Source organism: Rhinoderma darwinii, chromosome 6, assembly GCF_050947455.1.
Source record: "Rhinoderma darwinii isolate aRhiDar2 chromosome 6, aRhiDar2.hap1, whole genome shotgun sequence".
Taxonomy (NCBI): Eukaryota; Metazoa; Chordata; class Amphibia; order Anura; family Rhinodermatidae; genus Rhinoderma; species Rhinoderma darwinii.
The window spans coordinates 133,653,017-133,680,761 of NC_134692.1; the positions used below are offsets into that span (position 1 = coordinate 133,653,017).

Here is a 27,745-nt window from a genome sequence, read left to right on the forward strand (position 1 = left end):
GAGGTAGAGGATGGGGATCTGGGAGAGTGCGTAAGTGTGAGAGAGGTCTGTGTGGGGTGACGTTAGGATGAAGAAGCCCAGCAGGGAAATAGTCGGGAAGGGCTTCCTACTGTCTGTGAGACCCCAACAGAATTCCCTGTCCCTGCATCCCCTCTAGACTCATTGACCTCACTCCGCTGTAATAATGCTCAATTAAAATCCTATACTAATTCTGCTTCTTTTATACTCTGCCTGACCCGAGCTCGCATTCTGTGGCTAAACTTACAGCCCCTATCATAGTCCAAAAGGTGCGTATTTCTGTAAAATGACGTCCAGATACTGATCTCCGTAATTTCCTATATAAAGTGCAGTGTACTTTTAGGGTATGTTCACACGCTAGACTAAAAACGTCTGAAAATACGGAGCTGTTTTCAAGGGAAAACCGCTCCTGATTTTCAGACGTTTTTTTAAGCCACTTGTGATTTTCGCCGCGTTTTTTACGCCCATTTTTTTTTAGCTGTTTTCAATAGAGTCAATGAAAAACGGCTCCGAAAACTTCCCAAGAAGTGTCCTGCACTTCTTAATCACAGACTTTTTCCCCTTTGCAATCAATGGGCAGATGTTTGGAGGCGTTCTGCTTCCAATTTTTCGGCCATTTACGGCCCGAAAAACTTCCGAAAACAGTCCATGTGAACATACCCTTACTGTGGACTTATCATAACACTCATTTATTTCAATAGAGCGTGACGCACGTGGCCAACCTGCTCTCTTCAGCGACCAGGAGAAAACGGAACTCTTCTTGGGATCGTTGTTGGTCTTCATCTGCCAGAACCCCACTGATTAGTCTCTTTATGACGTGTCCTACACGTTTTTGTAGCGAGACCCCTTAGAAGGAACAAGTCTGACAGAATTGATATATTGTGTTGTGCCTAGTGCAGGATCTGAATGGAGTCGTTCTCTCTTTGGTGCTCTTTAATTCTCTGTGTCGTGCACCGCCCCCTCAGGTTCTGTACTAGGCAGAACACAGTGTATTAGTTTTTACTAGAGTGTTCTTTCAAAGTGTAACTAAACTTTTATAAAACTTTTGACAGACGTTTTGATCCGTGGGGGTCCGAGCAGTGAAACCCCCACCGATCATTAAAACGTAGCAGCAGAAGCGCTCAGATCAGCGCTGTCTCTTCGTTTCTTCTCTGCTCGGTTTTCCTCTAAAAGTGGAGTGAGCGGTGGACGAGCTCGAAATCCGTACACCGCTTTCTAAAGGCCCTTTTACACTGGGCGATTATCGGGCAGACGAGCGTTCATACAACTCTCATTGACGATAATTGCCCTGTGTATACAGGGCAGCGATCAGCAGATGAACGAGCAAACGCTCAATCCTCTGCTGATCGTATAGTTTTAAAAAAGTAAAATATTATCGTTGTCTACGGAACATTCCATGTGTAAACAGGGAGACGCGCTGCCGACATGATGATAATGTATGGGGACGAGCGATCGGAGTAACGCCCGCTCGTCCGCATCCATAGCTCCGTGTGACAGGAGCAAGCGAGCGCCGATCAACGATGTCTCGTTGCTCGGCGCTCGCTGCACCGGACTATTGTCAGCCGATGTAAAAGCCGATCAGAAACAAAGTAACACAGCGCTCACTTGGGCGCGTCTGTAGTCCTCGGTGGGGTTATCAGTGCTCAGACCCCCACTGATCAAAACTTCTGACGTCACTATGACATGTCAAAAGTTTTATAAAAGTTTAGTTACATTTTATGTTTCAGGCCTTATTCACACCAACGTGTTTCTTGTCCATGTGCTGTCAGTTTTAACACCGGACAGCCCACTGATCCATACAAGTCAATGGGGCTATCCACGTATCTATTTTCTTTTTAATGGGGCATGTGTCCGTTGCGAGAAACTCCCACCATGTCCTATCTTGGTCCATTTTTGCGGACCAGACTCGCTAATTAAAGTCTGTGGGTGCATAAAAAAACGGACCGCTAACAGAAAACATCCGTCAGCTGTCCGTTTTTCACGGATTAGTTGCTAAAGAAATGCAGGGGAAAAAAAAGTGAAACCAAAAGTGTTTTTTGTTTTTTTTGTAGACCGAAATCGGACATGCTCGTGTGAATAAGGCCTGACAGAATACAATACTCCTTTGACACTATCAACGCCAAGGACAAGCTGAATACATAGATGGGTTGTGCACCCGGTATGGCGGCCTCCTTCATTACTGCAAGTGGCGGGTCACCACATAGTCCTCGCCTTAGAAAGTCCATTTCTATAACCCCAATATATTCAACCAATCAGATGGCAGCTAAGCGTTTTTCTCCTGGATGGATTACAAAATGAAAAATGAGATCTGATCATTTGCTATGGTTTTTTGTTTTGTTTTAAAAGCACAAACTCTCCTCTACTTTATTAGACCCTACTCCGTCATCCCCTTATTGCCTCTGCAGCCAAGTTATAGAGATAATGCGCTGACAGAGGAAGCAGTATTGTAACCGCTGGCTACTTTTGTCATATTTTATAGTAATACTGATAACATTTGTGAGGCCTGTTTTCTGTCCAATGAGAAAAAAAAAAATTTGGGAGATGTTCATCGGAGGCTGCAGAGATTTTGTTGTATCCATAGAACGTTTGCAGGATGCTGCGTGTAGGGAGTGTGTAACTCCCTCATCCAAAATTATCTGTGTCCACGAGCCAACATGACACCCAGAACCATTCAAACCATATATAATTGTTATTACTGGCATGGGGTAAAATATGAGTAACATGTATCTCCTCTGCCCCCTGGTGTATAATTCATGTAAGTGCAAGACACTGGATTTTTGGTCTGGAGCTGTGCTATATACATAGTAAGTTAAGAACATCTGTTGATGAAACTCCAGAAGGTATATCATGTTTCGTATTCCTTTTTATTGTGCAGAAAATGGGGACGGGGAGAGGGGGCTGCGCATGCAGGACTTCTGACTGGAGGGTATCACAGCTGGGGTTTACAACCAGTAACCAGATTTCCTTTCTCTCCACAGACTCCTCATCCCTCTCTATGATGGAGACACCGGTCTTCTTATTCTGGCTGCACAGGTAAAAATGTCTGCCTCACCCAGAACCCTAAGCGAACGAGAAATGGATCTCAGAATAATCTTGATTGCTTATTTGTTGTGTCCTTTACACATGATTATATTTGTCTCCATTAAAGGAATTTACATGGATTTGACTTCTTCAGTAATACACTCGCCTGACCTGGATAGCTACATAGATTGGCTGTTTTGGAGTCTTGGAAAGCTGGGTGACAACTGTAAGGATGCTGTAATGGCAACAATATTTGTGGTCACCAAGCTTTCCCAGAAATAGATATAAGAACGGCTGAATAGAATTTAAAGGGGTTGTCCATTATGGCCAATCTTGTTTTGTTAGGCCCTGTTCACATCACGTTTTGGCCCTACGTTTAGTGTGGACGATGGAAAAACTCCCTACGTTCATAGGGCTCCATTAGCCCAGTGGAGTCAAAAAGAGTGTTCTTTTGGCTTTCTTTGGGCTGGTATACGTTGGTATACCTTTTTTTTGAGGATCGAATAACGTAGTATACTACGCTACACCATCCTGTGGGATCCCGCAAAAAATCAAATAAAAAGTATACTGCGTGATATACGTTTTTTTTTTGTTTTTTTTACATTGGGGCCTATGTGTGACGAATGCCAGTGTATGGCATCTGTCACAGGTACACATTAAATGTATACCTTGTGGAGCATTCCCAGGGCCGGAATCCCTGGGAAGATCAACAAGTAGCGCTCGGCCTGGGGAAGCCCCTGACATCACTATCCGTGTATGTATAATGATGTCAGGGGCTCCCCCAGGAGCACAATCCCTGGCCTACCGTCACTGTACATATATGAACAGTGACGTCAGGGCTCCCTCTAGAAGCACAATCTGGCTGGGAACTCCATAGTTAAAAGCCCCTGACATCACTGTCCATATATGGACAGTGACATCAGGGGCTTCCCTGAGCTCAGCGCTTAAAGTAGTGCTGTGTCGGAGGAGTTCTGACGACATATCCCACTGTATGCCTATACAACCGTATACGACGGGACTACTCCCAATGTATATCTCCGACGGAAGGAAATAACGTGATATGAACAGGCCCTTATATGGGTTCCCCGACTAAGCTGACCACAGGGTTTTACGATGCAGCGCCACCACAGGAGGCATGGTGTATTACACAATTCACATTGAAATCAATGGCCTGTCCGTGTTATACATGGACATGCCTGGTCCGACGTTCTTTGTAGCCGCCATCTGTTCCCAGCTAATAAATGAGGAATGCACATATTAATTAACCCTTTCATGTTTTCCACCGACAAATATTGCAGGGTACAGTGTATGTCCTTTCCATTTGCAGGGTGAAGGTACAGCGTATTGTATGGAGGTCGGCACGGAACCACCCTCTCTTGCACAACGTAAGGAAAGCACTTCTTTATTTTTTTACAACTAAAGTGCTATGTACAATTCTGTAATACAAGTCGCCTCTCTGTATCTCGCAGTGTCGCAGTGTGTTACGGAGCAGCAGTCTCGCGGCCTGGCTTTGGTTCCCAAGCTGTGCCTTGATGTCATGGGCTCCGAGGTCCTACGTCTCCTCCAGCTGACCGACAGATTCATCATTCCTATCAGTTATACAGTCCCACGCAAGGTACCCTAGGTTATCTGCCGCACCCACCTCTATGTATTCTCAGGCTATTTGTACTATGCATTGCCTGCCCTGGATGTGCACACCATTTTTGGGATGCAGACATCTGGTTTTCTGTTTGCCATGGGGTAGGGAACTTACTGCTTATGTTGATACCCATCATATCTTATATCCATGCACGGTCAGTGTGTGATCCAGAGTGCGATGTCTCTGACGCACGTGTGTCATGGCCGTGTACAATTGACATTGATTTCTATTGGAATGCAACTCAAGAAAAGTTAATTTGTGCATTTCCAGTTGTGTGAGCCTCGTACTGCAGGAATCACATGGCACAAGTCTCTGTAGCCCGGGGGGTTGAGTTATATAATTCTAATGATTCAGATGTAATTATGCTGAAGACTTTTCTTTGAAGATGGTCATTACCGCTTCACTTGTTAGCAGAGAATTTTATTTTGGGGTGGTCGCTGCATGCAAATGTTCTTTGTCTAATGCAGGAAATACACCGGCCGATAAGCGACTGGTGCAGCGAGCGCCGATCAACAAGACATCGTTGATCGGCGCTCGTTTGCTCCTGTCACACGGAGCTATGGATGGGGACGAGCGGTCGTTACTCCGATCGTGAACGCTTGTCTGCCCGATAATCGCCCAGTGCAAAATGGTCTTTAGACAGCTATTACCCCCACTCCACCTATAAGTGCATGTTTATGGCATAGGGAGAGGTTAAGATAAGTCAATGCCAGACCCCTCTAGTGCCGCTTATCTCCCAGGGAAAACAAAGATTCAAATTAAAACCAAACCTGCCTAATCCTTGTTACTCCAGACAGAAGACGTTGGGTAAAATTTTTAGGCTGCCCCATACACATTGTATTATCAATGGGGTCTATTGGTGTTTATCAAATGTATAAGGCCAGATTGTATGGAATGTATAAGATAAGAAAAACATGGCTGCCTTCTTCTAGAAACCGCGCCGCTCTTGTCCATGGGCAGTGTCTGGTATTGCAGCACCATTTAAGTGAATACTGCAATACCAGACACCTCTCATGGACAAGAGCAGCACTGTTTCTGGAAGAAGGCAGCCATGTTTTCTGTATTGAAGAGGTTGTCTCATAAGGAAACAACCCTGTCCATATTCCCTCAGCAAAATCCGCTGTTTTCTGGGGTGTCAGGAGCCAGATCACCTAATCGCTGCAGCATCTCCTATATGAAAGGGGTTGTCTGTGGTGAGACAACTCCTTTAAACCTCACCTGAGGGTTGCTATTGGGCCAGACCAGGATCCGACATTTCTGACAGATTCTACTGTTTCTCCCAGAGATAATCAGTGCCAAAGATGCCTGGCAGCCACTTATCTCCCCTGCTCTATTGAACATGTTAATGGCGGAATCAGGACTGATCGGTATTTCATGTTCTAAATTTTGTCTCCCATCAGCAAGCAGCACAGGAGTTTCCAAGTGACCTGTTTCCAGATACTGCAGGATGCTCAGCGGCGCTCTCATCTCAGAGCTGGTGGACTGGAGAGAACAAACAGGTATGTGACGATGAACGCAGGGATACAGACATGTCTATTGGGGTGTTGCCCTAAAATGTAAGTAAGTTGGGCTCACACAATTCAATACTAATGGGATAAACTGCAAAACCATGTTAGTAGCGTATAAGGGTATGTGGTGTTGGGATGTAAGACACCTGATGGTTTTCCTGTACTCGTACCGCTATGGAGGTAAAGCAACAGCTGCCGACCCTTTCCTGTCCTGTGAATATCTGGGTCATCAGAAGATCTTGTACCATATTGACTGCATCTGATCAATAGAAACTCGACATCTTCCATACACTCCTCATTGCCGTTCATAGTTGCATTGTTGACATAGTCTTCCATGTCTATCAAATGACTGATCTCCCTCTACAACACATTTGCTGTAGAGCGTAGTTCTATCAGACATACCAGCCGCAAGTCCAAACCTTCCAGTTTATGTATTCATCTCTATAACTACAATTATGTAAATGTTACTCTCAGGTAGAAAAGATCTCATTAAATCCAGCGAGAAGATCTCCTCATGCTTGTCTATCAAGCAAAGAGAAAGTGACCAATCACCCAGCACCGAGCATCGCGTCTCCTGAACCAAGTGTGAGTATAATCTATCTATCTATCTATCTATCTATCTCATATCTATCTATCTATCTCATATCTATCTATCTATCTATCTATCTATCTATCTATCTATCTATCTATCTATCTATCTATCTATCTATCTATCTATCTATCTATCTCATATCTATCTATCTATCTATCTCATATCTATCTATCTATCTATCTATCTATCTATCTATCTATCTATCTATCTATCTATCTATCTATCTATCTCACATCTATCTGTCTGTCTGTCTGTCTGTCTGTCTGTCTGTCTGTGTCTCTCTCTCTATCTATCTCATATCTATTGCATGTCTGTCTGTCTATCTATCTACATATCTATCTATCTTTCTTTTTATCGCTATCAATCTTTTTTTTTTTGTTCTAATGAATGAGGCCTCTATTTCTCCAGCTTTTACTGGGACGTACTTTCAAAATATTGAATCATTGTATGAATGTCCGTTTATTTTTTTTATCCTAGGATGGAAGTGTCCTGTCTTCTCCTTCCAGCTCCGTCACCTCCCCCTCTAGTGGGATCGTGTCCAGCACCAGCCAGCGCTCCTTGCAGAGCATTCTGGGTAAGTGTTGCTCACTCAGCTGTGGAAGTTGAAGCATTATTTCATCCTAAGAAGCAGCAAACTGTGACCGCTTGGTGTTCTTGTGCTGTTCTCATATCTCTGGAGCTGGTAACAGAACTTCTCCAAGTGTCATGATGATCAAACAGGAAAGAAGTTTACCCACTTTCTCCACGCGACGTGGCTATTTAGAGGAGAGAGACCAGCCAGTGTTTGAGTCTTGTATAGATTGAACACATTCAGCAAAAAAGAGAAATTATCAACAAGTCATTATCGCATCACCAGTGTTGACTAACGGCAGCCATAGTTAAAGTGTCTGATTCTGCATTAAATGGGTTGTATAAGATGAGGAGAAAAATACGGTCTTTTTTTTTTTCCAACATTAGCACCTGTTGTCTATGGGTTGTGTCTGGTATTGCAGCTGAGGGGATTTAACATGCATGTATTGCTCAGAAAAGGAAGAAGAGCGGCTGCCAGACAGCCCGGGCGTTGCTTATTCATCTGAATGTCTGGGGTAAATCTGTAACCAGAATAAGTCCACTGACCCGGGGTCTGATCCTCATAGGTCCCAGCTCACGGCTCCGTCATACCCAGGGCGTTGTGCTTCATCGTGACAATCACATTACTAACCTGAAAGGTGTGAGCCAGAGTACACCAGGAGAGAGTGATGGGTTCTGTGTGAATCACCAGAGACTGGCACTACCACTGGCCGTTGCTGGAGGTCAGGTGGCGGTGTTGGAGGTAAGTGAATAATATTGTTGAAGAAGCTCCCTTTAAATTGGCGTCATGTACTGTCATTTTGTAATGTCAGTTACCTTCTTTGTGATGCATGGTCAAATAGGTAGTTCGCATTTTTAGGGAGGCAAATATATAACTGTATAGCTATTGGTTATGCACAGGTGACAGGAAGCGGCCCGGAGGATCTCCCCGTGACATCGTCATCTGTAGATCATCGGTCACCAGAAACTATGTAACGACACAGGCAAATTCTGTCCAATAGCTTATTATTCAAAAAGCCAAAAGACACTGCAATTAATAAGAATTCATATGTGAATTTAGTTCCCACTGTAGATTATTTTAAAAGGAATTCCCAGCATATAATTTATATTTCCTCCCATATGATAAAATTCTGACTGCCTGCAGCCACCACTAGGGGGAGCTCAGGAGCTTTCTGCATACTGTTTTATAATCAAACAAAAAAAAAGTGCAGTGTGCTCCCCCTAGTGGTGGCTTCAGGCAGTCAGAATTATATAATTCCACTTTATGTCTATGCAGGGGGTTTGGAGCTCTATATCAGAAAAAAGGGCTCCAGTCAAAATAGACATGTGTTACGAAATTAATTTTGGAACTCAAAATGATATGGTGTTAAACAGTAACTTTAACTTGGCCATAAGTGACCATATGTCTCCGTCTACGCAGCAGAGGTCCGATCCCTATATAGAAAAGAGAAAGAATGCTTAGAGATTTTACAACATGTTTGGTGAGGCTCAGGAGTGAAAACCAGTCCGTCTATGGACATTTTAAATAATAGATATTGGTAATCTCATTAGCGCAGCAGTGATGAGTATTTTTAGAAAAATGTCTCTCCGCATTCCAGACAACCTCACACCCATTACTAATGTAAGCCGGGTTTTTGTCTGATGTTTCCTATGTGGCGGTTAAGGACACATTCTAGACAGATTTATTTATATTGATTTAGGTGTTTCGCTTATCATTAGCCATAAACACTGAGCGTATATACCTAGGAAAATGCAAATAATTACCATCATAGCTTGCTGGGTTATAATAAAAAGCATGGATATTTGTCAAGACTAAGGGCTCATGCACACGACCGTAGCCGTGTGCACGGCCGTGATTTTCGGGTCGGCCGGCAGCGGACTGTCAGCCGCCCGCAAATCGCGGGACATGCACATGGCCGCGGCCATTATTTTCAATGAGCCCGGACCGCAGAACACGGCCGTAATAAGACAGGTCCGTTCTTTCTGCGGTGCGGGCTCCCGGGCCATGCACGGACCGTAAAAACTACGGTCGTGTGCATGGCCCCATAGAAATGAATGGGGCCACAATGCTCCCATGGATTTTCGGGGGATTTTCGGCCGCAAAAACACGTTCGTGTGAATGGGGCCTAATAGATCAGTAAGTCCCAATTTTTCTTTACCATTGGGGGAAACTCTGAAAAATAGTTTCACTCTCCTTGAATTTCTACCTAAGGCCTCAGTTATTTTCTTCAGGGTGCGATCCGGTTTTTTTTAACGGATAGCACCCTGACACATTTATTTCTATGGGGCCGTGCACACTTCCGTTGTTATAACCGTTCCGTGCGTCCGTTCCGTCAAAAGTAGAACATGTCCTACTTCTCTCCGTTGTTCAGTGTCCGTCTCGCCCATTGAAGCCTATGGGTCCGTCAAAACAAAGGATGGCACATGGAAGGCATCCGTGTGCCGTCCGTTTTTCACAGATCCGTTGCCGAGCAATGGCAGGGCGTGCCAAAGTTCCCTGCATTCAACACACAAGATGGATTTTAACAGACCGTTTAAAACGGAAGACAAACGGAAGCACAATGTCTGTTTAAAACGGAACGGATGCGGAGTGACTACGCAAACCACGCGGACGTTACAACGGACACACAGATCTGTTTTAAACGGACGTGAAAACGGTGAAGGATGTGTGCATGAAATGAGTGAATTTTCACCTTTTAACACCATATGGTTGTTGGGTCCATTATTCTGTGCTTATTAATAAATCTTTATAAGGGTCGGTGCTCCATTTTTCCCTTACAAAACTACAAATACCCTGCATAGAGTTAAAAGATAAAGTTATGCTGCCTGCAGGAGCCACTAGAGGGCGCTTAGGAGCTTACTGCATCGTTCAATATATGAACAGTATGCATTAAGCTCACAAGCTCCCCCTAGTGGTGACTGCAGGCAGTCAGTATTTTAGCTTCTAACACTATGGCTATGCAGGGAATTTAAAGCTCTGTATCAGAAAAGTGAAGCTCCGACCGATATAAAGATATGTTAAGAAATTATCTATTTAGATCAATAAAACAAAATGGGGTTCAAGGTTGGACACTTTTTAAAGGAGCTTTGTGTAGTGGCAGGTAAAGCAATTTTATTACTCTTGACTAGATTTGTTGACTGCTTTTGCTGCCCCATGCTAAGCATCTACCAGACTAAAACCTTGGTTCGGAAACGCCCTTCATAGGCAGAAACTTTGGGGAGGAAAGGAGAAACGAATGAGGACCATAGAGCACAAGAATGAGGACCATAGAGCACAACGTAGAATCGTAGGATTGTGTGCGCTGTCTATATATAATGCTACAGATATTCTATGTCTCTTACAGATGTCTCAGGCCGGACGTCTCCCAGACACTCTGCCTACTGTCCAGAACTCTGTTCCTGTCACAGATCTCACCTGGGACCCATTCAACCCCCTCAGGCTGGTCACTGGTAGGATAATACTAGATCCGTACAGTCTGTTCTTTTGGTCTGGTTGAACTTTTTAGATTTGGAGAAAGAAATTACAGAGAACTGCAGAACATCATGTTGCCAAATTTCAGGACCATGAAAATAAATTTGGGACAATAAAAAAAAAAAAAAAATCATCAGTGAAAATTCTTTGTAGTTGTAGTCATACAATTTCATTGCACATGCGTTGTATTAATTCATACATTTAATTTATTCACATTTTAGGTGGGGAGGATGGACGGATACGGGTGTGGGCGATTCCACGGGATGGTCTTAAGGAGACCCTGACTGAACCCCAGATTATACTTGCTGGTAAGAAGTTGCATATACTAGTCAGAATTGACCACCAATCCACAAAGCTAATAATGGAAAGAAAGTGTCATAGCCCCTTTTCTTCTTAATAATAGATATTTTGGGGGTAACCATCCCCCCCCCCCTCACCCCACACTCCTATTTGTCACACTGGGGCACAATACTCATTCCGGAAATGATTCTGGTGATGTTAGGCGTCACAGTTTGTATATCTGATCACACCCCGGGACGGACATAGGTATGAGAGGTGATCATTCATTGTCAGCATTAAGAATCACAGTGACTGTGGAATGCTCCTGGACCAGCACAAGCAGCCGGGTTACCCTATAAACTGAAAAGGGGCTTACACACCTCCTAATGTCAATCCATGCAGAATAGTTTCACTATATGGACTAAACAAATGTTTATTCTCAACATATTTCCAAGTTAACCCTTTATGGTTTCCAAGACTGAAAGGTATGATCACTGGCGCCCTCTAGTGCAGAGCACTAATATATATTGTTTCCATGCGTAGAATGCAGCAGAGGACAACAGGATAGGCAAAAGTAAATCTATATGTAAATCTAACACTGTGGGGAGATGTAACATAAATTCGGGCTGTATGTGATTTCCAGAATGATCCTTTATACAGTAAATTGACGCATCATCTCTTTATTCCACAGCTCATAACGAGAGGATTTATTCCGTGCGATTCCACCCCTCTGCTTCCGATATCCTTGTTTCCTCCTCTTATGATCTTACCCTGAGAGTGTGGAACCTGAAGACTGAAAAGAATGTTCTGACCCTTCAAGGTCATGAAGATCAGGTGAAACCCTTATATGTGAAAACATATACGTGCTATGATCCTGTAATATCATGTCGTCCTTATGCAAGCCTGTCGATCGACATCAGGGGAGATTTATCAGTAGTGGTGTGATGCCGCGAAAATGGCGTTAATCTGTGTGTGTGTGTGTGTGTGTGTGTGTATATATATATATATATATATATATATATATATATATATATATATAATATATTCTTTAATGGGTAGGTAGATGGGGAGACTCCCCAAGAGTTCTGAAGTCTATTGACCTTTTATCTTCTACAGATCTTCTCCCTAGCATGGAGTCCGGATGGCAAGTACTTGGCGACTTGTTGCAAAGATCAGCGCATTCGTATATATGAACCACGCATTTCCACTCAGCCACAGCAGGTCAGACATAGTGTGTTGGGGCTCAGTCATTTCTGGCTACAGCTGTTTGTCTTGACAATGGGTGTCTGCCATAATACTCTGTAAAGGCCTCAGTCACGGATCCGGTCCAAAATGCCGTAAACAATAGCGCAGCAGGTTGCACTATATTTTCTGGTAAAACTACGGACACCGTGACGAAAACCTGACAGAACCCTTTGAAATCGGTGGGTCACATCAGGCGCCAATAGTGTCCGTCATACAACGGATCCGGCGCTTCTGGTGTTTTCGTTGTTCTACTCCTCTGATGGAATGAAAACACAGAGCACAGAAGTGAACTCGATTAATGTGACTATTCCTCTAACTCTTCTTAAAGGAGGGGGCTGGACCTGAAGGTGGCCGTGGAGCTCGTATTCTCTGGGTGTGTGGTGGCAAATATCTACTTGTGTCTGGATTTGACAGGTGAGGGCAGCTTGATATCCAATATTATAGTCATTCTGTATGATTTGGTATAAAAACGTGAACATTAATAATTGCTGCAGGACGTGGAATATCATGGTGCAGGTAACATGACTGACGTTATATTGTGTTTTACAGTCGAAGTGAACGCCAGCTGACTCTGCACAGTACACAGGACTTGTCACAAGGACCTATTGCTACGATCAGCATTGATGTGTCACCTGCTACACTAATCCCCTACTATGACCAAGACACGGGGCTCCTGCTGCTTACTGGAAAGGTTGGTATCTCAAGGAGACAAGCTGGTGATCTTCATGTGATAACCAACAACCAAGAGTTATTGTACCAACCAGGGCAGATCTCCCATAAGGCAAGGTAGACACATGGCTATGTTCAGCTTGGCTTGAAGGGCACAAGCAGAGGTTGTCAACAGACCGCTCCTGCTGGGCATAACCAATTTGCAATCTACTTCATTCATTTCTGTTAGCAGAGGTAGATGTAGGAGGAGACTGCTTCCTGCAGCAGCTGGGAATAGGCTGCTCGAATGAAGCTTCCTGGCAGGAGGCGAGTATATTAGTAAAGGGGAGAGCCTGTAGTATATAGAGAGGTGGGCCTGCAATGAGTACTGGGCAAAGGGGTGTCACTACTGTATCTAATTTAAGAAAGGGAAGCCCTGCTGTGACTACTGGGCGGGGAGGACTATAGGTTCCTGACTTGTGATTCCAGTACTGATCCCTATTATTCCCCCCATTAAGATGCGCATTCAGGGAAGGGCCATGGCTGCTGGATACCTCCTTGGCTGCATCTGGAGTTAGAAATTAATCCAAATGTAAGATGGTCCCAATACACCCAATCGGTGGATCCAACAGGACGTGACAACTTTAATGTGTGTGCTTACCTATAGGGCATTGTAAAACAACAAAAGGAATATGAAGCAATATGAAACAATTATATGCATGTATCCCCCGTAGAACATAAATATATTCTAATTCCACCTTGGGATCATTTCATTAACCAGATCAAGCCACCAATACTGGAATACCTTACTACAGCACTGCTACATGTCAAGAACACTTATCAATCCACTTGTCACTTATCCACCAGACTTCTAAGAAGTGAGCGAACAAGTGTTGCCTTTATCTCATCTGGTTAAGTGACGCTTTACTTATAGCTTATATGTGAGAACTGAAGTTTGCCATAGGGTCCTCTTACACGGGGCAGTGATCAGGAACGAGCGTTCTATGAATGCTCATTTGCCCGATATTTGACAGTGTATAGGGCCTATAGGCTTGAGATGCTGGATGGACAATCTGACCACTTATCCGCAAACAGATTTAGCTAAAATAATCTATCCCTATAATACAATTCGATAACCCCAATACTAGACCATTCACATACACCCCTGATTGTAAGTGGTGTCATTACTGTTTTTGCCTGAAGGGAGGACACAAAGGAAAACGTAACATTTAGAATTTAGAGAAAAACATCCTAAACCTAAAAGGAACTTCTCCAGCTGACATCGAGTCTTCAAAGAGGACCTGTCCGCTGTCTGTCTGTTTTAGTAAATACTTTCCCATGAAATAACAATTCTGGAGCTTCATTTCTTAGAACTCTGCATTGTGCAGTTCCTCTGTTATTCCTCATGGAAATGTGTGAATAAATTAACAACTGAGTGTTACCATTCCACTTGTCTATTGGGTGTGCCTCTACACAATGACGCTCTCCAAACTGTGTCAGACTGTGTAGGGACTCAACCTATTGACCATGATAATGGTAATACCCAGTTATTCATACACTTCCAGGAGGAATAACCGAGGCACAATACAAAAAGATGCTGCAAAATTTTTCTTTCATGGTTGCTTTGCGCATCTCTTCACTAAACACATAATTTTTTGCTCTTTTTTTTTTAGTACCCTGATTGTTTTACTATTCTTTTTAGGGTGACATGAGAGTGTTTCTCTATGAGGTGACACCAGAGTCCCCCTACTTCCTGGAATGTAACAGTTACATCTCCAATGATCCACATAAGGTGAGACCACACATCCGATGATATAGCTGGTGCCTTGTAGGATGTATTTGTACGTAATGAATATCAGAGTACTGTTCCTTACTCTAGGGCTTCCAGTACTTGCGGAAAGTGGATTGCACGGTGCCTGATGTGGAGATTCTGCGTGCCGTTCGTCTTTGTTCTAACTCAATTGAACCGGTGGCTTTCCAGGTGCCACGTGTTAAGGTGGTTATTACCTGTAATTCAGTAACTTGATTGGTTTTAACATAGGCGATGAGTAGCATCCCGTTATTGTTTGTGTTATATTGTGTACATAGAAAGACTTCTTCCAAGATGATGTGTTCCCACCATCCCGTGTGACCTGGGAGCCAGCACTGACCGCAGAGGAATGGCTAAGTGGTAAAGACAAGCAACAGCGGAGCATTAACCTCTGCCCTAAGGGCATGATTCCAGGTAATCGACCTCGCAGTGCTGTTATTACGCCAACTGTATCCGTCAGCGGAGGTGAAGCTTGACGCTCCAGCGCAAAACTTGGACCCTGCACCTAACCGCCTATGACTGTACACTAACATCGAAGTCTTCTTCCTGCCCGCAGTGAGCCAGGCTCCTAAGGAGACCCCAACCAAGAAGTTTGTCCCATCTTCTGTGTATCTTCAAGAGAAGACCGATGAACAGAAGAAGGAAGAGGTTAGTCCTGCACACCTTCTCCTCTAACGTTTACATTGCAGCGCAGGTCTTTGTGTATATAGAGTGGAAGCATTATATACATGACACTGCGTCCAGTTCAATAGGAACCCGTGATGTCACCAAGGCAAGAGGTCACGTGATTTTCAGGCTATATTTTATATATGCATCTCAACCACCAAAATGACAGCTGTCCTATATAACTAGGTGCAAATCTAAGGAAAGTTATATGGCAAGGGGGTTTCGCCCTATATGTACTTCTATGATGTATTGAGGACAAATTCTAATGCATGTTCTTACTATATCTCAGCTTCTGAATGCAATGGTGGCAAAACTGGGAAACCGGGATGACCCTCTGCCCCAGGAGGCATTTGAAGGTGTGGATGAGGATGAGTGGGTGAGTAAATAACATTGTAATCAGAGCTGGATTTACATCTCCGGAGACGGTCGGTAAAGATTATTTGTCTTAGATTCCGCCACCAAATAGGCGACACCTCTTAAGTCATGTATGGCTTTAAAATATATGCTCTTACGAAATAAAGCCGAATATTGCGGTGCGCTCCTCACGATGTCTAACACCCTCCGCAGCCTCCCAGGATGTCCTCCTCTCACAACACTGTCAATATACACTGTATTCAGATCTAGATTTTCCAACCCTAGTTAGGGGTTAAGCTTGGGACAGGATTCATATGGAAATCCATGCGGTGGGTTTGACTGTCCTCCGAGACGTTTAAATTGTAGGTTCTGCTTTCCTTAACCTGAGGTGAACCTATACTGTGATATACAGCATTCAATAATATACTTCTAGCATCAGAATCACTCTGAGCATGGGAGCAGCAGAGATGTCCAAATCCCAGCTGCCTCCCAGTCAGCAGACTCCGCTTGCATTGTGTCTACGGCATAGAAGACAAAGGTTGTCATAAAACTGGCATAAATGGTGGTTCAGCTGTGGCATCGGCAAAATACATGTTACCATTAATGATGGTCTATATTTTGCAAGGCATCTCCAGGGTATTTAATTTCCCTGCACCAAATCGAAAAGCACCAATTTGTAGGCGGAGCTGGCGGGGTTTTGTTTGTGGATGTTGCCGCGTCATGACGAGCATTACACGTCATGCTGATCGAAATGGCAAGTGTGCCTGTGCAATCAGGAGTGGGCAACAGCTGTAATACACAGCCCCGCTCTAACAACAGAAACCCCTGAACTCCGCAGTTAACCCCTCGCATGCCGTGATCAAAGCTGATCACGGCATTCAAAGGGAAAATTAGAAGGGGGACCCCCATTGAATTCCTGTGACGCGATCGAGTAACATTGAAGGACCCCAGGGCTGTCTGACCTATATTTTCTGTTGTTAGGGCATACCGAATGTCCTTATGGGGTTAAACAAACGTTGCTTCCAAACCGTATCTATGGACAAGTCCTAAGTGGGGTTACAGCATACACCTCCATTAAACATCAGTGTAAGCAATATCTCTGCAGTACTTGTGGTCTGACACTCAGTAACATGGGAATATACACGTGTGCGTGTCAGCGTGTTCCTCTTCATACGTGTAGCAGAGCAGCGCTCACTGAATTCTGCACAAACGCTCTTTGTTCTTCTGACAAGTCTGCATTTTCTCTCTTTCAGGATTAGCGGTGACCCCCGGTAACCCCAGCAGCCCGCTGACCCCTCACCTCTCTCCCATGTAACTGGAAATGTCTTGGAAGGCAGCTCTGTTTCTTATACATTCCAATCCTAGAAAAAAAAATAAACTCAGGCCAATTGTTTACACACTCCCAGCATTCCTGGCGAGCCAGAAAACGGGATCATTGTATACCACAGGAGCGGCCGCAGCTCGTGCACCGGGCACACAGGCATCCCCCGGCTTCTGGTGCCATTTTTTAAAGTAGCGGTATATTGTGTGTATTGAGTATATTGTGATGTTATAAGCACAGCGGTCACATCCTGCTCTTTACCTGTTTACAATGTGGAAAATTTTTATTCCTGATTGCATGAGTTTATTCAAGTGACTTCCCTGCTAGCCAGTGGGGAACAGGTGTAATAAGATGCCCGGGTACCACCCTGTCTAATGTTTACCTGCCATGTGCAAGCCATATATTTTACTAACACAGGGACCACTTGTGGCACTGCCAAATGTGCCCTGCAGAGCAGGGTCTGCCTTATACTTCTAATAAAACTGTCAATACAACACCGTGTCCGTCTGCTTCAAATAAATGGGGTGAAAGGGAATATACAACGTTGATGAAGGGTCAATGGTGAAAATCTCTGGATTCTTTAGATGAAAGCTTTGCAGTTACAATACAGATAAGGCATGAGGGTCAAGCATGATCCTTGGGGAGACCCTGGAGGTCATGTAGAAATATATGTGAGCTGAGTAGGAAACTATTTTGGACAATGCTCACACTCCTAATGGTGCAGAAAGGGTAAACGTTTCGCACCAATTATTTTTTTTTTAATCACTGTTGGCTGATAAAAGCTGTTACATACGACCACATATAAGATAGGGCTCAGACATTGTGAGACTTTTGTTTTACATACAGGGACGGCGTTGCAATTAAATTTTTTATACATGACCCTCACTATGTTCTATGTTCGTCGATGGCGCTGATAGCCACTTCCATGTGATAACAGTGAATATCTAGGGCTTCGTTTACATCTGCGTCAGGGTTCCGTTCCGACGGAGCTTTCCGTCGGAACGGAGCCCTGAATGACACAAACGGAAACCAGAGGTTTCCGCTTCCATCACCATTGATTTCAATGGTGACGGATCCGGTGCCAATGGTTTCCGTTTGTCTCAGTCGTGCAGGGGTTCCATCGTTTTAAACGAATCAATAGCGTAGTCACCTACGCTATTGATTCAGTCAAAACGACGGAACCCGACCGAACCCCTGCACAATTGAGACAAACGGAAACCATTGGCACCGGATCCGTCACCATTGAAATCAATGGTGATGGAAACGGAAACCTCTGGTTTCCGTTTGTGTCATTCAGGGCTCCGTTCCGACGGAAAGCTCCGTCGGAACGGAGCCCTGACGCAGATGTGAACGAAGCAAACCAAAAATAAAAGGTAACAAAGTAATAACGGACCATATTGTTTTCTAAACATCTTTATTACAAGGAAAACAAAAAAATAAGCAAATTCAGTGACCATGTCTCGATGAGAAATGATGCATTGCATTATAATCCAAGACCGTGCAGCACATGATGGGCCTAGATCATACTTGCTTACTTTTAATAATGATTTTTAGGAAAACTTGAGTGCCAAAGAATTTTTATTTTTTTCTAATGTATATTCTGCCTGTGAATACAGGCCACACACCATGACCGACATAGTGGCAGTGCTAAACGATGTCATCAGAGTGCCCCTTCATAAATGATGTCATCAGGGTGCCCTTCAATAAACGATGTCATCAGCGTGCCCTTCAATAAACGATATCATCAGAGTGCCCTTCAATAAATTGTCATCGGAGTGCCCTTCAGAAACTGTCACCGGAGTGCCCCTTAAACGATGTCATCAGAGTGCCCCTTAATAAACGATGTCATCAGAGTGACCCTTCATAAATGATGTCATCAGAGTGCCCCTTCATAAATGATGTCATCAGAGTGCCCCTTCATAAATGATGTCATCAGAGTGCCCCTTCATAAATGATGTCATCAGGATGCCCTTCAAAAAAACGATGTCATCAGAGTGCCCTTCAATAAACGATGTCATCAGAGTGCCCTTCAATAAACGATGTCATCAGCGTTCCCTTCAATAAATTGTCATCGGAGTGCCCCTTAATAATCGATGCTATTAGAGAACCCCTTCAAAATTCTGGCTGTTTGCAGTAACCACTAGGGGGAGCTCACTGCATGTTTTTATACAGCTTCCATTGAAGTAAATGGGAGCAATATAAATCGGTATGCAGCAAGCTCTCCTAAGGGCGCAGTCACACATGGCGTATTGCCTCGTATTTCCGCAGTGTAATAATATGCTGCGGAAAACTTTACAATGTAATTTTATGGGAAAAATATTCTGCAACTCAGACACATTTCTCAATTCCTTGTTGCCGAATATTTTTCCCATAGGTTCACATTGTAAAGTTTTCCGCAGCATATTATTACACTGCGGAAATACGAGGCAATACGCCATGTGTGACTGCACCCTAATGGTGGTTGCCAACAGACTATGCAGGGGGCTAGGAGCTTTGCCGGTAGTCTTGGAAATATCCGCTGTTTCGAGATACCTGGACTGGATTTGGAAGATTAGACAAATTATTGTGAAGAAAAAAATAAAATGACGACCATTGGACTCATGCAGGTTGTAGATACGAGACCAGGTGTAGTCACGCACATTCACACGTGGTCGTTATTTGTGTTCACTTCAGTAGGCTGAGCTGCAGCACCAGACGCCATATGCTGCAATGAAAGAGCTGTGGCCCCTTTGTTCTGTTGTTGATGAGGGGTTCCCTGAGAGTCAGGCCCCCACTCATCACACATTGATACCCCAACTTCTCCCTTGCATTATAGAGATGGGTTATCTGCCCATAGCAACCAATCAGGTTAATGCTTTCATTTTCCAATGTGTTAGAAAAATTAGAGCAGGGATCCGATAGGTTGTTATGGGAAATCCTTTGCATAGCAACCAATCAGATCAATGCTATGCTTTCTAACCTTTACTGGAAAAATGAAAGCTGAAATCTAATTGGTTGCTATGGGTAACACACTTTCGTGGGCGGAAATATGATTGGGTGTGTATATAGGACATTCAGTTTTGTGTTACATCAGTGTTGTGCACCCTGTTGTAGTATTTGTCAGGCCATTATGTCACATGTTCTTGTATAACCATCTCCATAGTACGCAGAACCTGCCCTCTCTCCTCCAGGTCTCGCCCCCATCCACGTAGTGTTCACATAACTCCCATCATTCAATTCTCCCGCTGGTATTAAAATTTTCCAAAATGGCGCCGTCACGTGGTCTCGTGACGGTTCGCTCATCTCAGTCACCTGACCACGACGTCATTAAGGTCCTTGCGCTGCACGGAGACTGAGTGCTATAGGCGTGCGTGTAACCTTGACGGTAGCGGAGTAGGATGGTAAGTGAGCAGGCCGAGCCCTGGCTTGTATGTATGTAGTGTGACAGCGCCATGATGTTCTTCCCAAACGTCATGTCAAAATCATGTTGTCCTGTCACTGCCATGCACTAGAAGTCCCAGCAGACCTTGCCATTGGCTTTCGCTTTTGACAGCAGCTGGGGGCGGTGACGTATTCGCCACTAATGTCTGAATTTTGAGGTGTTTTTAACAATAAGCGGCTTTGCAATTGTTAATGAGCCTCGTTTATCAAAACTGTCCAACCGTAACTGTGAAAGCTTTAATAGCAACCAATTAGAGCTGAGCTTTTATTTTTCCAGAGCAGTTTAAGAAATGGAAGCTGAGCGCTGATTGGTTGCTATGGGCAACAAGACACGTTTTACCAGTAGACTGCTTTGATAAATGAGGCAAATGTCTGAGGAACGATGAGTTGTGAGCTGCAATACCAGACACAACCTGTGAACAAGAGTGGCACTATTTTGGGGAATGGGGGAGCAGAGCATTTTCCCAAATCTCCTACAAACCCTTTATTGGGTAATGACTATTGCATGATATTTTATACTTGTGATGACATCAAACATGAGGCCTTAAACTTTTATTGACCGGAATGTTTTCACATGTGTACTTTGTCTCCTCTACAGGCAAAATACTTGGCACAGATTCTGGTCATGGGGGCGCAGCTGGTGGGCCGGGCGTTTACAAGGGCTCTGCGCCAGGAGTTTGCTGGTAAGAGCTCAGTATATAGCACAGATGATAAGTCTTCGTGTAGACGGTGTTGATATATGTTGCGCGCTTCTTACGTTGTCTCCCCCCAAATATCTCCCAGCAAGCAGAGCAGCGGCAGAGGCGAGAGGGGGACGTGCAGGAAAAGAGTCTGCAGCGGCCAGCAGCTTGTCAGGAATAAGTCTGCAGGAAGCCCAGCAGATACTAAACCTCTCCAAGCTGGACCCTGAAGAGATTCAGACGGTAAATACGCTAAGAAATGTCATTCGGGTGGAGAGAAGATGGGGCGCCCCACCCTGAAATACCAACCCATAGTAACAGTCACAGCGCCCCTTGTTTTTTTTGTTGTTTAAAACTCACTTCAGGGCGTTGTTACCACAGACATAAATGTCCCACATCAATATCCCAAACAGGCAATTCCCAATCCCCATCCCGCCTGGTGACCGCCGCCGCATCCAGGCAGAAAACGGAAAAACTGAAACGGCTGAGCCCGCCGTGCTGCAATGTTTCCGTAACTTCAATTCACTTCTATGAGCGTCACTGAAGCTTCGGAGCTCGGCTGTTTCTGGATCCCTGTTCTGTGAACGCCTTTTCTCCGCAGTCAGCGGCCGCCTCACCAGGTGGGACCCCAGTGCAGAAGATAGGAGCGGGTCCCACCTGTTGGATCCGCACCTATCAGACATTTATGGCATATCCTGCGGATATACCACAAATGTTTATGGTGACACAACCCCTTTAAGGTGCCCAAAGACATTACATAAATGCTTCTGAACCCGCCAATTTCCACAGGACTGGCCAACTATTCAGGCGAGATCGGGGCGAACCCCCCCCCTCTTTCGGAAGATTGATGCGGGTCCCAGAGGTAGGACCTGCACCTACCAGACATTTATGGCATATCCTGTGGATATACCACAAATGTTTATGGTGACACAAACTGTTTAAGGTGCCCATATACATTAAATGACCGTAGTCTGAACCCGCCAATTTCAGCAGGGCCGCCCGACTAATGTATATGGGGGAGTTGGGAGGAATAGCTGTCAGCCGAGCGTTTGTCCCACAGCCGTGTATAGTGCATGGCCACCTCTACCTCCTCCATGCTCTGCTGCTTCTTTCTTCCATTACTGTCTAGATGTGATTTCCTACCTGTGTTTGTCCTTGTACACACTAGTCCTTCCAATGAATTAGAATATCATCAAAAAGTTAATTTATTTCAGTAATTCAATTCGAAAAGTGAAACTCCTATATTATATAGATTCATTACACACAGAGGGATCTATTTCCAGCATTTTTTTCTTTTAATGTTGATGATTATGGGAACAGGTAATGAAAACCCCAAATTTAGTGCCTCAGAAAATTAGAATATTATATAAGCCCAATTTGAAGAATGATTTCTAATACTGAAATATTGTCCTACTGAAAAGTCTGTCCAGTATCTGCCCTCAATACTTGGTCGGGGCTCCGATTCTGCATGAATTACTGCATCAATGCGGCGTGGCATAGATGCAATCAGCCTGTGGCACTGCTGAGGTGTTATCAATGCGGCGTGGCATGGGGGCAATCACCCTATGGCACTGCTGAGGTGGTATCAATGCGGCGTGGCATGGGGGCGATCAGCCTGTGGCACTGCTGAGATGTTCTGGAAGCCCAGGTTGCTTTGATATCGGCCTTCAGCTCGTCTGCATTGTTGGGTCTGGTGTCTCATCTTCCTCTTGACAATACGCCATAGATTCTCTATAGGGTTTAGGTCGGGCGAGTTTGCTGGCCAATCAAGCGTAGCGATACTGTGGTTATTAAAAGAACATTTTATCGTGTTCTTCATGTACATATTTTTTTTCCCCCCAATATGAATTATTGTTTAGAAGGTAATTCCAGATCCCCCTCATAATTCATGGCTAGCTATGGGGTGGAAAAACTGGACCAGTAATCCTATAGTTTTCATCGTGTATGACTTCAATATATAGGCTCTGTAAATTCATAATGGAATAGGGAGGTTTTCCTGTTAATTTTTCCTTTGTTTTAAAAAAGAAAAAAAGTACATCTCCTTTTATTTGCTCTCACGACATATGTAAAAAAAATACTTGAACTCACCATAAAATTACCGATACTGGATAATCTTTTCTTAGAACTCTGCACTTTGCATTCCTCTGTTTTCCTCTTAGAAATGTATTCATTGAAGTGGTATTTCCCAAATCATAAATTATCACCTATCCAGAGGTGATAATTTTCTGATCACTGGAGTCCCCACCGATGGGACCCTCACAGATCAGAAGAACGAAGGTCTCAATCCCCCAGATCCCCTCACCGTTCGACCGCAGTGAGTACATTGAATGGAGTGGCAGTCGAGTACATCGCTTGGCCGTTTCCGTCATTCTCATAGACCAGAAATGGAGCGACGAGCACATGTTTGACTACCACTCCATTCAAGCTTCTCCTCGCTGCGGTTGATGCGGGGTTACCATCAATCAGAAAAGGGATTATTTATTATTTTGGAAATACCCCTTTAATTAAGAGTGACTAAACTTAAAATATTGTAATTATATTTTCAGCACCTGCGAGTGCTTCGTCACAAATTTATAGGACATTGTTGTCCATTCATTTTTTTTATGTCCGTACTGTGATAAACTTTGTTTACTTTTCAATAAAACGAGTTTAAAAAAAAAAAGTGACTAAACTTTAAAAAAGCTTCTGACATGTCAAAAGTTTTGATTGGTCAGAGACTAAAGAAAGTCTATGAGCCGGTACACAAATTGCTGAGTTTTCCGAGAAAAGACGATCAGCAACAAAACGACATTTAGCGCATCTGCAGCTTGGTTTTAACGATCCGTGGGGGTCTCCGTGCTTGGACCCCCACCGATCAAACTTCTGACATGTCACTATGACATGTCAGAAGTTTTTTGAAAGTTTAGTTACCCTTCAACAACTGGGTATTACCATTCAGTATTTGATTGAACAGCAGTACCAGCCACCAACACAACCATATGTACGGCGCTGTGCCTGGGTAAAGGAAGAAAAGGGTGTGGCTCCTGCGCTGCTGGGAGTCAGACCTCCACCAATCAAATATCGATGGCCTATCATAGGGATTGGCCATCAATCTTAAAGTCCCAAAAAATGCCTTTCAATGTTTTATTGGGGGGATTGCACGCACAACAATTCCATAATTAATTGTTTTCATTTGAATGCTACCTACCCAACAAATGACCTGTAGGGGGCGCCTTGCAACTACTTGCAGGTTAGAACTCTACTTCTTGGGTTATTTCAGTAATAATATTATATTAGGAAATTGCATTTGTTTCTTTAAATCTTTAAAGGGGTTTTCTACAACCTAAAGTTTGACCTCTCAATCAGAGATATTTGAAAAGTCTAATCGGGGAGTTTCTAAGTGTTGGGACGCCACAGATCTCAAGTACCACAGGGGTCCAATCTCCATGTAGAGGTGGCCACACATTCCAGGTGACACGAGGGTCTAATTATGTTTTTCCTCTAGAAATACGACCATCTTTTCAAAGTGAATGACAAGGCGGTGGGAGGATCCTTCTACCTACAGTCGAAAGTGAGTTTCACCTTGTGATGTATTTTTAATAGTCTGTTAAAGAATAATATACTTCCCTTACCGACTCTTCTCTGGTCCCGTCGGCGGTCGCGGTTACGCCTTTATCGTACATATTTCTACAAGTGAAACTGAATGCCATACATGAAGAGTGGGGGGTGTCATGGGTGCCTGAGTACTATTCATGTCAATTGCTGCACATTATACACTGCTCCTTGGCTAAAAACTCTGCAGGAAAATATTTAGTATGACTTTTGGGTCCTCCACCGCTCCTGGTGTCCTTCCTAGCGTGTGATGTTCATAGTGAGGACGTTGGGTGACCACAGCAGACAGTTGATGGCAGTGAAGTCACAGTGGATGGAATGACCTCTTTGTGGGCAGTGATGGGCTCCTGTTGGTTACTTCACATTACATTGGCACACATGGAGTAACAGGAGCACTGGAGGGACCAGAGTGGAATCTGTATATTGACGAAAAACAGACACTTTAAAATCCCTGACAACCTCTTTAAAATGTACCCGTGAAAACATAAAAGGGAAAAAAACTTTAAAAAAAAACTTTTGACATGTCAGAAGTTTTGAGTGGGTGTCCGAGCCCTGAGAACGCCCCCACCGATCGCGAAGTTGAAGCTGCAGAAGCGCTCAGGTGAGCGCCGTGCCGCTTAGTTTTTGAGCGAGTTACCTCGGAGACCTGAGCGAGCGGCGTACAGACCCGTAAACTTTCTATCGAGCTCCTGAGTAAAGCCAATCAGAAACTAAGGAGCATAGCGTTCACCTGAGCGTTTCTACCGCTTCGTTTTAGCGATCAGTGGGGGGTCTTTGTGCTTGGACCCCACCAATCAAAACTTCTGACATGTCAACATTTTCATTGCCAATTAAAGGGAATAGAATTATGACCCCCCCCCCCCTCCTTCCATGGTTTATAAAACATGAAGAGATGACCCCTTAGTATTATGTAGAGCTTACAGCGGCGACCTGCTATGTCTCTAGGTGTGCTCGTGCTGTGATTATAATAGGCAGCATAGTGTATGATAGTCCTGGGGGTATTGTGATGTAATGTGTGTGGGTAGAGGGGGGGGTCTGTGGCTTGGGGTGAGGTGTACAGGTCCTCTCCACCAATGCTTCATAGGAGAATAAGGGTAGTGACCGGTTCTCAAGTCTTAATAATGCTCATTCCTTCTGTTTCCCGAGACGTTTCCTCATCTCCGGTATAACGGCTGCCGTGCTTTTCATCAATCTACCATGCATGCATTGACCCTGATCAAGACCCATCTCAGTCCTTTGATCTGCAATTCTAGATGCACAATGATAAGCTTTCACCCTGGGGCCCCGCCGAGGCCTTGGATTCATCGTCCGCCTCTCTGTATGAGTCATGACTGGCGCAGTATTTGGGCAACGATACAACATCCAGTGTCTGTCGTGTAAACCGCAACCAAAACGGTGCTGGGGTCCCTGTATGATATATTGTGGACCTGGCAGGACACTTTTTCCTGGACGGTTTTCTCTTTCCCAGCTCGGCTTCATGTACAATGATCGTGTTATTTTTCCAGGTTGTTCGTGCCAAAGAAAGACTGGACCAGGAATTACAGATCCAAAGCAAAGCGACAAACTCAGGAGAGGAGACGACGACTACGTGATCAAGACCCTTCCAGGCGCCTCCTGCCAATAGCCTTCCATGGCTCCCGCGGTTTCTGCTCCTTAGGCCTTATTCACACGAGCGTATACGATTTGCATCCATAAAAAAAACAGGTGGTTTTTCATGCGTATGACTTTGTGTTTCGTCAGCGTGGTTTCCATGTGGCATCCGTTTTTCTCGGCTGTGTCTCTCCTCTGCTAGCTCTTCCTAGTTTTTTTAAAATTTTTGCTCAGCATTTCTATAGCAACTGATGCGTGAAAAACAGACAGTGCGCGGGCGACGTCTGTGTTTTTCACGCACCCATAGACTTCAATGAGTCTGATCTTCAAAAACGGCCCAGAGTAGGACCTGCAGTGAGTCACACAACAGACACGCTCCATGAAAAAACACGGGTTGCCGTCAGTGGTCCGTGTGCTGACGGTTATTTAAACGGACAGCACACAGACGTGAAATACGTTCGTGTGAAATAGGCCTAACCGAGATGACTGTGTGGACTCTGTGACCGCACGTAAGGTTACCCCGATTCTGCCAACATAAAAACGGGAATGCCTTAATGTTGTAATTTATTACTGTGATAATAAAGATTTATTTTTGTAGGTTATTGCAATAAGCCTTGTACAGTATGTCCCGTATTAAAAACATGATTACTGTACGGGACAGTTGTCCCGCAGCGAGGGAGGGACTCCTAGCGTCGTACATAACTATGATGCTAGGAGCCCGGCTCCCTGCAGTGTGTTCGGTCCGGGACTTGCGGCCGAAATACGTTCCGTCCATTACGTTCCAGCATTACGGACCGAACATGCTCGGCCATATTGTCTGGTGAAAATCAAATTGTCTTAAAGGGAGTCACAAGAATGTCCGAGTTAAACTAGTGACCGTGTATTGTAGAGGAGACTGAGCTGTTTCTAGAGTTTATTTTCATTTTCTGCTTTCTGCCTCTATTGTAGAGAAATACGTTTTATTAAGTTTATGCTAATGAGCATTTAGGTGCAATGAGGGCGTTACCATTGCAACTAAATGCTCTTCCGTCGCTCCCCAGTTCAACCCCCCTCCCTCCCTTCTTACATTGATTGACCGGGGCCAGGCAGCGTAATCGGCGCGTTCATTCCTGGCCCCGTACTGTCTGTAACGCACACACATCCCTGCTCTTCTGCATGCGCCGAATTTAGAGCAGGGACGCTGCGCATGTGCAGTAGTGCCGATTTAGAAAGTTGAGCAGAAAGATCGTATGGCGCATGCGCCTAGTAAAGAGCAGGGTCGCACGCGTTAGACAGTACGGGGCTAGGAATGAACGCGCTGATTACTCTGCCTGGCCCCTGT

At 44.4% G+C, this 27,745-nt stretch overlaps 1 protein-coding gene across 5 annotated transcripts in view; it reads left to right on the top strand.

Annotated features, from left to right (window-relative positions):
- The window catches only part of LOC142655834 (mitochondrial import inner membrane translocase subunit tim16-B-like), a 110,435-nt gene extending 83,409 nt beyond the window's left edge, over positions 1 to 27,026 (top strand). For 2 of the 5 annotated variants that reach the window (XM_075830442.1, XM_075830443.1), the window contains exons 11-29: positions 2,997 to 3,051; positions 4,367 to 4,424; positions 4,509 to 4,654; positions 6,079 to 6,177; positions 6,661 to 6,771; positions 7,256 to 7,352; positions 7,915 to 8,090; positions 10,693 to 10,798; positions 11,042 to 11,128; positions 11,791 to 11,933; positions 12,216 to 12,320; positions 12,673 to 12,758; positions 12,894 to 13,035; positions 14,695 to 14,784; positions 14,872 to 14,988; positions 15,081 to 15,216; positions 15,359 to 15,450; positions 15,758 to 15,844; positions 17,076 to 17,637. In XM_075830442.1, coding sequence (XP_075686557.1) covers positions 2,997 to 3,051; positions 4,367 to 4,424; positions 4,509 to 4,654; positions 6,079 to 6,177; positions 6,661 to 6,771; positions 7,256 to 7,352; positions 7,915 to 8,090; positions 10,693 to 10,798; positions 11,042 to 11,128; positions 11,791 to 11,933; positions 12,216 to 12,320; positions 12,673 to 12,758; positions 12,894 to 13,035; positions 14,695 to 14,784; positions 14,872 to 14,988; positions 15,081 to 15,216; positions 15,359 to 15,450; positions 15,758 to 15,844; positions 17,076 to 17,081 — 1,939 coding nt within the window. In that variant the 3' untranslated portion in view covers positions 17,082 to 17,637. Of the gene's footprint in view, positions 1 to 2,996; positions 3,052 to 4,366; positions 4,425 to 4,508; positions 4,655 to 6,078; positions 6,178 to 6,660; positions 6,772 to 7,255; positions 7,353 to 7,914; positions 8,091 to 10,692; positions 10,799 to 11,041; positions 11,129 to 11,790; positions 11,934 to 12,215; positions 12,321 to 12,672; positions 12,759 to 12,893; positions 13,036 to 14,694; positions 14,785 to 14,871; positions 14,989 to 15,080; positions 15,217 to 15,358; positions 15,451 to 15,757; positions 15,845 to 17,075; positions 17,638 to 20,212; positions 20,524 to 20,869; positions 21,055 to 21,161; positions 21,247 to 21,346; positions 21,487 to 24,727; positions 24,794 to 26,339 lie in introns of those variants that run through there. The other 3 variants (XM_075830446.1, XM_075830445.1, XM_075830444.1) reach the window with 3 other exon arrangements.
- The last annotated feature ends 719 nt before the right edge of the window (positions 27,027 to 27,745 follow it).